Here is an 11,039-nt window from a genome sequence, read left to right as displayed (position 1 = left end):
TGAAAGAGTGTGAGCATTAATTCAGATCTACAGCAAAGAAATGTTGAAATTGCAAGGACTATGAATTAACTGCATGCTGAAATGAGCAGTGTATCTATTTTTAAGGGTCCCAATCTTTTAAGTTTGAAGTGAGATTTTTTTGATAGTGACATAACAGGAAAATTGAAAGTGCATATTAATAAATATCATTTAAGAAAAGCCAAGAGTAAAATTAGTAATGGTGATCCAAATGCTTAAAGAGCTTATAATGTTGAGATCTATTAGCATTTCTTGACATTTCACGGCAACAACTTTCTTGCAACTGTTTTGGATTATCTCCAGAATAGAATCTATGTTCAATTTACTCAACTGCCTCTTTTTGAGCTCTTGTACATGACATAATAAGCTATGACCTTCTCGCCCAACAGAATTGATGGCACAGCCAGGGAGTGCTCCAATAGAAATAAAAGTAAAATCACATTCATAGAAGGCAAGAAAACTAGAAGTTTGTTGAGCTGAATGAGCTCCTTGAAGTGACGCAATGAAAGAACAACCTTCCCTCAAAATAAAGCACAGAAAGTAACAGATTGAAAAAAAGGTGAATGACCAGATCCTCAGGTAGTGTAAATCCCTGCAACTCTACTGCCTTCAGCAGAGTTTTCCGATTCTCACTAGTTGAGGAGAGGCCCAGAGATTTTAATTTTGCTTTGTTGGGCACTAATTACTGCCAATATCTTCAACAATGATTAACTTCTGTGTTGCCATTGACCTTTATAGAATTTTTTTCTTCTTCTCGATTATTTTTGATCACTTTGGTTTCATCCAGGCAATATTTGTAGGCAGTTTTTAAATGCATGTTTTAAGAATGTGGAAATAATAATTTAATTTGATACACAGATTGCTACAGTGATTGACGTGCGCTGCTTTAGAAAGAAGCTAAATTAGGCACATACAGGTTTTAAACAGTGAATGATGGTGCTTTCCTGTATATTTCTAATAGGTAATTGCTTGATGACTCTTCAGCTAGGGCCCTTAGAAATGACATATTTCCTCCAGGAAAAGGAGATTATGTCTATTCTAACGTAGTTTTAAGTGTAACGGCGCGTTTCGAGGCATGCTCAGCTACACAGCCAGTGACAACCTTATGGAGATACCCCTTATTAGCTTAGGCAGAATGCTAATAAATCTCCAGCCTGGAGGGCAGTCCCTGGGGAGGCCTGGCTCCTTACCTTTGACATGGGGGATGAAGTGGTGTCGGAAGGGGGAGTTGGGGCGGGAGTCATGGTGAGAGGAGCTGAGACTGCTCGTGCGCAGGTATGACAAGCGCTGCACACCAGTAGCGAGCAGCTCTGCGGCAGCAGGGAAGCGGGGGGCAGAACAAAATGAAAACAAAGAAAAACAATAAGAGAAAGGCAGGGAAGGAGGCTTGAAAGGAAGGGGGGGAAAAAAGGCATTGAACAATTAGGATTCTGAAAAGAAGGAAGGAGAAAAAAAAAGGTTAAAAACGGACCGAAGGGTTCATAAATGTTAGACAAAATTACAGGAAATATTAGAAAAGAGGCTCAGAGTTGAACTGCACCACTAATTTAGCATAACATTTATTGGCTTAATGAGCTCCCGACCTATGCCTTGTTACCAAAAAGTAGCCTGCTACCAGCATGCAATCATCAGAAACACTGACGCTCAATTAGTTAAGAAAGCAGCTGTTTTGAAAAGTGCCTGACCATAAAACGTCAGGCAAGAGGCACGCAAGCTGTTTTCTATTGTTTTAAGACATTCCAAAAATGCTGCCAACATCAGCTAGGGCACTGCGGGAGGAAAAGGCTGCAAACTTTTTCAAAACTTGTAGCACTCAAATTTTTGAAGGATCTTATGCTGTCAATGTCAACACACTGGGGTTCACTTCTCTCTCAAGGGCTACCTGGGAACCAAAGAGAAGTTATCTGGGGCCACTGGATTTATTCAAAGAGAAATCGTTCTTCCAAATAACATGATGATAAGAAGTGCCGTTAGGAGAAAAATGGTAAATATACATGTGCTATTATTCAATGTGAATAATTACTGTAGGAAAATTATAAAGTAGCATTAACAATTACCCCAAAGCAGGGTAGCAGAGATCAAAATGATGAATTCTACAGAATTACTTCTGTGTCATATGAGAAACAGAAACAGGTGAGCCAAAGATGAGATCATCTGAACAGAGATAAGTTTGAACAAATATCTTCTCAGAAAATCCCCCAGGCTGCAAACTTTTGAAGATTCTACATTTGGATCCTACTCTGGCCTGAGCCCATCTGCCCATCACAAGAGTTACATAAAGAGAGCCTGCTTCTGAGGAAGGTCCTTGACCAAACACGGACAGTAAAACACATATCCCAGTAAAGCCTGGAATAGGATCTGGATTTGTTCTGCCTGCTACAACTGATACAAATGGAAATATCCCCTCAGAATTGCCAGAATCAAGAGATAAATTAAGTTTGCAGCTTTTTCATGCTTTTAAGTCTCTTTTGGTTTCAGCTGTAACGTCATCTTAAAACGGTCATGCTGTCAGCGCTAAGTATCAGACACAAGTTGCTTCTGTCCCACCTCCTTTGGGTCCTTTAAATAAGGCATTCACTGACAGACACAATTAGCTGCTTTCAGCCCACCCCACTAGGAAACGGCTACAGCATTCAAGTTCCACAGTAGTGGCTCTATTACAAATCTTTAATTTTAAAAATGCAGCTCTCATTGTATTTGGGCTTTTGGCGTGCCAACTGTTCAGATGTAAGCACCAAGGAAGATGAAACTGCATGACTCTATCACTTAATTTAAAAACAGATCACAAAGGTTTAATTCATCACCATAAACAATAAAATCAGTCTTGAGAAGTCTTCAGTGAATAGCATTTAGAGATACATTTTTATGCAGTTTGGGTGTGGATGAAGAGTTCTTTTTCCTATCTTGCTTTTATATACACAGCCAGTAACTCTGAATGTGTTGGGAGCCTGAATGATGTGTACGTTTTCTACATTGCACATGGCACTTGTACGTCACTGCTAAACCAGTAAATGAAGTTTGTGTTTTTAACATGTTCCCGGGCAATTGCCTACGACTTTATTTAAGAAATCTACCTTATGAACCATGAGTTGATATTTTAAAAGATGAGCTGCAGTTTGGAGTATGTTGGGGTTTTGCTGCTGAATATGCATAGCTGCACCACAGCTTTAAGCTTTGAATTGTTTGTTTTTTTTTTTTTTTTTGCAGGGAGGAATCCTACATTACTGACTTTTCACATAGTCAAGCTGTAACTTTTGTTTCCAATATGTAATACTTTTCTCAAATTCCAGAATGAAGTTTGTGATTCACTGCTGCAAATTTTTGCTCGCTTTCAGAAACAAAGATCTTTAAAATAATTAATTAGAAACAAACCCAGCAGATCCATATTTATGACATAAGAAACACTCATCAGCCTAGTGCAAAAGACTGCATCAATCAAGAACAATAAAAACAGGTAGAAAAGGAGAGATTAAAATATGCAACCATTTTCACTGCTAAGAGAAACAAGTGCTCTGCTGCATCACTAAGTGGCACAATAAAGAAACAATAGTTTGACATAGACTTCTAATGCAGCTGCCCTTACCAGGTCTGTGGAAATGCTGAGGGGAACGTGACATGGTGGGTGTGTAGCTGTGACGACTGTACACGGGAGAATTAATGGAGCCCTGACTAGTAGACCTGTGAATCATGCGATCCCGAACATCTGGATAACCCTGCAGAACAGAAGCATTCACTGATAAATGGAAATGCACATTACACATTTTTAGCAGCACTTAACTTTCACGGATCAGAGGACATCAGCAGAAGCTAGTGAAATAACAAAATCCCATAAGCTTTCAATCTACTTCCTTATTACTGTTGTCTAATGACCTCTTCCAAACACTCCAATTCATTTTTATAGTCTGGGTCAGAGGTCAGTCTTGGAACATTCCAACTCCACCTGTAATTTCTATTACATTCCCTACAATCCTAGCTTTACCCAGATTCCTGTGATTCTATAAGGGAAGCTGTGCTCAGAGTATGTCTGCCCTGCAGCATACTACACAAGATACATGAGCTAGCCTCCAACTAGCCAAGTTGGAGATCAGCAAGAATCCAATAGCTGCAGCACACAGACCTCTGTGATCTCTCATTACCATGTGTCTCGACTACCTACATAAAAAGGTACTTAGCATCCAAATTAGATTCCCCTTGTATCTGAAAATACAACAAATTCTTGTGTAGCAAAACTCAGTTTATTTCGTTTCCTGGCAATAAATAAAAAGCCAACAAGAAAGCAAAGAAGACTCCCCCGAAGAAACCAACCCAGCTCCCCAGAACCCCATGAAGCACACCAAACCAGGACAAAAGGGACAGGACTGATGCTAAGAAATTTTATAGTCATTTTTTTAACATGTAGCCATCACTAAAACTTTTACACTGCGAATAAGCAATACTCCCCACCCCCAAAATGATAATGATTCTGCAGTGGCATCTATTGTATCCTGACAAATGATTTCTTACACGTTATTGTGATGTTCAAATTAACTCCTAAGGAAGAGTAAAACCAAACCAAACCATATTTATGCTTTCTTGAAGACGAAACTGCAAATGTTTCAGTAGCAATTTATGTAGATGCTTAGAGCAACATTTTAGCTCAGGTAAATCATCCAGGTCCTGAGATCTGCGTCCCCCTGTGCCAGAAGGATGAACGTACAAGAAGTGACCTCTGCTGGGCAAATGACTCTGGTTTACACACAACAAATGGGTAGGAGTGGTAGCTTCATTTTTTTTTTTGTACAGTCTGTCAATAAGAACTTAAATTTTTTCTTTATAGAGTTAGTTTTTGTGAAGCTTCAATATTCAGAAAACATGTCAACGTGGCAAAAAGAGATGGATAACACTGACAACAAAAACAAGCCCTGCATTTGCTGAAATAATTCTAGTCACAGTACGGTATCGCCCCCAAAGGTTTTACCAAACTTACTTCTGCAGAAGGGGTAGGAGATAAAGTCCTTGGAGACTGCAAAGACATAAAAATAAGGTTATCGAAACATCACTCCATGTGCTGGGCCTGAAAATGGCAATCTAAACATTTCTGCAGATATGCTGATACACAGCAATTTAAAATGACAATGTAGAAATTACTGAGGCCTGGAACTTGCTTCTTCCACATTGCCGAGGAACTGGTCCATAAATCATCACAGCAATTAAAACTTCTAGGAGAATCTTTATAAGCGTGATTAATTCAGTTAAATATCATGCAACAGCATCTCTCAGCCATCTAATCACTGTGGCAATTAAAACATAGCTGTAAAGATCAAAATCAGAGAGCGTTATTAATTTAATAACCATGCCTGTTATGAAAAAATCTTTAAAGTGGAAATCAAAAGTAAATAATCTTAACTCAGAGCTTTGCATGGAAAATCAGAATAACTTCCAGGATGAAGCAAGTTTTTCCTCCAGCGCACATACTCTGGCAAAACTGTGCTTCACCCCAAGGCCTTACATTTCATACCCATGCAAAGGAGTACAGAGTAGTCACCACAATTCTTTGATACAATCTCCTTTGAATTTCTGTGTTCTTCCATGGTTATGTAAGAAGAACAGACAGGAATTAAAAACAGACGTATTGAAAGAAATGCACAAAGGCCAGTGGGCAGAAATATGCACAATATTAAGAAAAGTTTCTATTACAGGGATGGGGAAACTGAGGCAAGAAATACCTTTAGAAATGAAACACAGCATCATGCACTTGTTGACAGTAGGAACAAGAATAAAGGCTCAGTATAATTACCAGTTACGTGCCTTTTAATCACAAGGCAATTTGAAGCTGGAAGATCAGGATTTAATTACTTTCTTTATGGACTAAACATCAATATTATTTAACTGCCATAATAAAGTAGGCAAGAGATTATGCTTTTAAATAAGACCACAATTATTATAGAAAGCTAGAGCTATTAAGATAATGTCTCAGAAGCAAAACTGCTGATTCTGGTCTATTACAATAACGTACCACAGCAGTAGTTTAAAACATACGCAGAATTTCTGGTAATAAATATCACACTATACATTTTGCATTGAGAGACTATTAACTCTCATGGAGCTGGTGAAACTGAATGTAGAGTATCCAAAAAAAGGAGTGACATTTTTTTTTGGGTACAGAACATCTCCTTTTCAGCAAGCTTCCATAAAGATTTTCTTAAAGACTGCTTTTGTTACATTTGCCTAATCCTTACAACTGCAGAAGTTCTAAACAGCAAACCACCATTTCATTATAGATCTAACAGCACCTGCCATAAAAACTTTGTAGAGCACACAGTGCTTTGTAGCATTATTCTCCACAAAATTGAGACCTAATCTAAATCTTTCAAAATAAATGGAAAACAAAGCACATATTGTGATGTGCATTTCCACAATCTTCTACTAGTAATTTCTGTGTTACTGTAAATAAACAAATTTCCATAATCTGCTGTGGTTGCCTAGGTGCTAAGGTAATGATTACTGCAAAAGGTAGTCACAGGAATCTCGGACTAAGGCATCCCAGAAAGTAACATGCTAAATCCATGACCAACCTCACGTGTTCTCACTCCATCACTATCTGACATCGACTTGTTGCTCTTGGGGAAATGGAACCGCACTCTGCAGCCACCTTACTGCTTCCTCATGCACAGGTAACTGCTACATCTCAAAATCTGTCAAGGAATGCTTGGTTCTTCAGGGTTTATGAGGCCTTTTAAAAGCCTGTCTATCGCAGATGCCTACACTACTCAGTTCAAAATACACTGTGCAGTTGACTGAGACGAGACAGCTCATGTCCAGAATAGTAAGCCAGTGGAAATAGAAGTGGTGACTCCAGACTGAAAAAACATCTGGGTAGAAAGCCTGTTGTGACCAGATTTACTGTAAAACTTCTCCTCACCACAACAGACTCAATGCTCTGTCACTTTGAGATCCAAGGGGCTACTCTATTACCTGAAGTCATACAGGTCATTTCACACTCTGGGAAATTTCTGCAAACTTTTACAGGTGTCATTTTATCACACAAGTTCCAGTATTTTGCACCGAATTCATTTCAACTGGCTTGTTATTGAATTACAAAGTAGGATGCCTGCTCAGCTTTTCTTTCACATCAGAAAAAATCCTTTTCTCATTTTATGACAGCTTGTTTACTGAAAGCTGGTAAGACATTCAGTGCTTTCAACAGACAGAATACAAGAAACAACAGACATGCAGGTAAAATGCTGCTTCTCTCAATATTTATGCAACAAATGCCTGAGCTGAGGAAATAAGATTTCTGTGATAGTCAGGTTGCTGCTAGCACGGCAGAAGTTTTAGGAGATGAAGAGCCTCAGTAACTGACAGCTTCTGGAAATGTTATCACTACATTAAGGGTCAGCCTCGATAGCAGAAAAATTTATTTACAGATCTCATTTCGTATCTCTTAATCCCTTTTATTTTAGAAGCTAAAGCGTCTCTTCATGAGCTCCCTTTCTCTTCCCCAGCTCACTGCTGGCAGGTCTGTGACCACAACGCCTGGTCCCACTAGATGGTGCTGCCTGAAAACATTGCCCAGCACTGACTTCAGAGAAACAAGGTTGGGATTTAACTGAACAAGAGGGGGATTATGAGTGAGACACTTTCCATTCAATTCCATTGCAATAAAGAAGAAAGTCTCATGCTGTGTTTTTCCCACTTTCTGTGGCTAAAGTATATAATTTTCTTGTAGCCCGTTCCCTGCAATTAAGGGTGGTCCACCAGTGGATTAAATTTGGTGGCTCTTGCACATCTCCCTTGTACACAAATCTTTCTGAGCTGAGTTTGGCAATTTTTCTTTCCTTTTTAAATCACAATGAAATTTACAACTTGTACTCAGGGTCCCCATTTATTTAACACCACCACATACACATATTTGGGAAAGAGAATGCAGGTTAAATCACTCAAAGTCTGCAAATCTCTGCCATGGCTAAACATGTCACCTCCTTTGCTTTTTAAAGATGATGGTGACTGATGTATGATGTACTAGGATTGTTGTCATTTAATTACCACAACACATACACAAAGTAAGAGATCACTCCACCCTGATGGGCTTGTGTTCTCATTAGGGCAAGGGAAGGGAGGAGAAACAGATACAAAGAGGTGATGTAACTTGCCCAAGGTGATAGAAGTCAGCAGTAGCATTGGGTGGAAAATCCAGATCTTCTGAAAAGAAGGTGAGCGCCCTTATGTCTCCAGAACAAATTTCTGTAGTCACCAGAAATTAATTGGATTTGCTGCTGTTGAAAGTATGGGGTAAGAAAACCCCAAAGGCTTTTGCTTATGCCCAGAAGAAGTGTAACAGCTTCCATCACACTGCTTTGTCAGTGAGAAACTTCCCCTTAAGGTTTAACAAATAGTTCACTTTCTCTGGGTGAGATTAGTTCCTCCTCTGTGGCTAGGAGGAGACTTGTATGTGTAGAGGTTTTTGTGGAATGGGTCAGGCCTGTTGGAACTGGTCAGAGCTCATCAATACATCTCACAGTGGTTTTGAACCAGATGTCAGTTGGATTCACTACCAATATAAATTTGAGGGGGAAAATTCTGTAATATTCTGACCTGTTAATCTCTTATCTTATTCCTGATCTGGACAGTCTCTTGAATTTCCAACTCATGTTATAATTTAAAAGACTAACTCTATAAAACATTGAAGAAGAAAGGAGAAAAACTGAGGCACCTCTGATGTGTTGGTGGGCAGAACACTTTGCTAAGAAATCAGATTATGAGTCAATGATCTGGGCATCTTCAGAACACTGGTGAGAGTAGTGGAGAAGGGTCACCACTCTCCATCTGCTGGCCAGGCTTCTTTTGATGCAGCCCAGGATTTGATTTGCCTTCTGGGCTGTCGCTGCACATTGGTGGCTCATGTCCAGCTTCTCATTTACTAGTACCCCCAAGTCTTTCTCCACTGGACTGCTTTCTAACATGTCCTCTCCCAGCCTGTATTGGTAATGTTGGTTGCCTCTCCCCAGGTGCAGGACCCTGCACTTGGTGTTGTTGAATGTCATGAGGTTCACCTCTCCAGCCTGTCCAAGTCCCTCTGGATGGCCTCCTGTCCCTCTGGCATGTCAACTGCACCACCCAACCATGTCAACTGCACTTCCCTTCAACATATGTGAAAGAAAACATTCTGCTGCTCTCAATCTTTTACTTCCATAGAATCATACCAGCATGGTGTTCCTCATATTCTGTTGTGAATATCGGTGCTCCACAGCACAACCCCAGGTTGGCTTTTGCTTCTTGTTCTGGATTTTGCTGTACCCAAAGACTGGGATGTCCGTGGGAGTTACCAGAATGCACACACAGACAGGCTGCAAGCCTCCCCCCTGCCATCCCTGCCAGTGGCTGCTGTTAATGTCAGTGTTTAATTGTATGTTTAATTGTGCAGTTTTGCACATGAGGCACCATCACGATTGTTCCCATTCAACCCAGATCAAACAGACAACAAGCACTGTGAGCAGCAGCAGCAGCAGCAGCAGCAATATCTAGGAGTGTTGGTTAGAAACTGTTTGGGAAGCAGACCAAAGCGAAGCAGGCTTTGAACAAAGCAGAACGAGCTCCTTGTTGGTTCATTACCTCTCCAAGACTCTGTCTCTCCTGTCTGTCCTCGTAGGCGGAGGTGTAGAATGGCTCATAAGTAATTAGGTCTGGACGTTCAATGTCATAAATGGCCTTGACTTTGGGAATGGCTGCTAAATCCTTGTAATCAAGGATTTCATTGTCTACTTTTGCCTGAAGGTCAAAGACAGAAGATAAATTAACTTACACAAATGCACTGGTAATTTCTGTTTTATACAATTTAAGATTTTTGTGTATTTGTTGTCACCCTGTTGCTATGGAAAACCCTTCCTGGCACTAGACACGCGAAGGGATTGCTCCTTGTTCTTCTCCAGCAGGCCTCCTCTGCAAAAGCACACGGCGTTTTCTCAGTTGAGGAAAGAAAGAACACGGCATATAGAGATGTAATACAAAAGTTTCTTAACGCCAGTAGTGAGCTGGAAACTTCAGATGTGTAAATGAATCATTTTGTGGCCTCAGGCAAGTATTTTCACCTTTCTGCTCTTGTTTTCCCATATGTAAAATGTGTGATAACATCAATTTAGTTTGCAGATTACAGAGATTACGAGAGGATTCCATGCAGAAGACCACAGACAGAAATTCAACTGGTAACTGCACACAAGAGGAAATACAACTTATTACTGTATATACAACAAGGAAATAAAAAGGCAAGCAGGACTGTTTGTCAGGACTGGGTATACAAACTCCCAACTGAAATAATTACATTGCTATTATATCATTATACTGCACTCATCACAATCTATACTCAAGTTTCTGACTACGGCATGTTGCCTTCTAACTGCATACTACTGACTGTCTTTTCCACTAAAACTCCAAGGAGATCTTGACTAGTTATAAATCAGGCTATCAGTTCCAAAGACATCTGCATCAATTAGAAGGAGTTAGGAAGAGGCCATACATATAGTTTAGAAAGCTAATATCTTTCCTTACTTAACAGAAAGCTTAAAAAAAAATATCATCATACATTCTTACCTACCTTACTGAAATGTATTTAATGATTAAAGCTGAAAATGAATATTCAAATTCGTTTTCAAATCTTCTGCTAGGCATTTCATTTATTCATAGTAGGCTGCACAAGGAAACAAGGCTTACCTGTTTCTCCTTACATTTAGTTCCATTATTCCTGGTACTAGCACCTAGTATTTTCAGACTGAAATGTATTTGTCTGCCTTCCCCAGCTCTCCTGACAACCACTAGTCTTGGTAGTTCTTAAGCAATGCCATAAATTAGAAATGCAAGAAAAAATTCCTAAGATAATGTTTATGAATCTGATATTCCAGCAGAATGGTACTTCTCCAGGACACACTCTGTTTTCATATCTGCAGTGTGCATGTTTTAATAAATCAACTAAATTTTGTTGTTGTTGATGAAATGCACTGAAAAACTGGTATTTAATGCAAACTCAGGACTTGAGATATGTAATTTTT

At 39.6% G+C, this 11,039-nt stretch overlaps 1 protein-coding gene across 1 annotated transcript in view; it reads right to left on the bottom strand.

The window, feature by feature from the left end:
- Positions 1–11,039, bottom strand: part of ABLIM1 (actin binding LIM protein 1) — a 129,627-nt gene that overhangs the window by 22,995 nt on the left and 95,593 nt on the right. The window contains exons 10-13 of the mRNA XM_008939934.1: positions 9,610–9,765; positions 4,985–5,020; positions 3,602–3,731; positions 1,209–1,328 (exon numbers count right to left, since the gene is read on the bottom strand). Coding sequence (XP_008938182.1) covers positions 1,209–1,328; positions 3,602–3,731; positions 4,985–5,020; positions 9,610–9,765 — 442 coding nt within the window. The remainder of the gene's footprint in view (positions 1–1,208; positions 1,329–3,601; positions 3,732–4,984; positions 5,021–9,609; positions 9,766–11,039) is intronic.

This window comes from Merops nubicus, unplaced genomic scaffold (genome assembly GCF_000691845.1).
Source record: "Merops nubicus isolate BGI_N331 unplaced genomic scaffold, ASM69184v1 scaffold4105, whole genome shotgun sequence".
Taxonomy (NCBI): Eukaryota; Metazoa; Chordata; class Aves; order Coraciiformes; family Meropidae; genus Merops; species Merops nubicus.
Note: the sequence above shows the minus strand (reverse complement) of the source record. Positions and strands in the feature narration are given on the sequence as shown.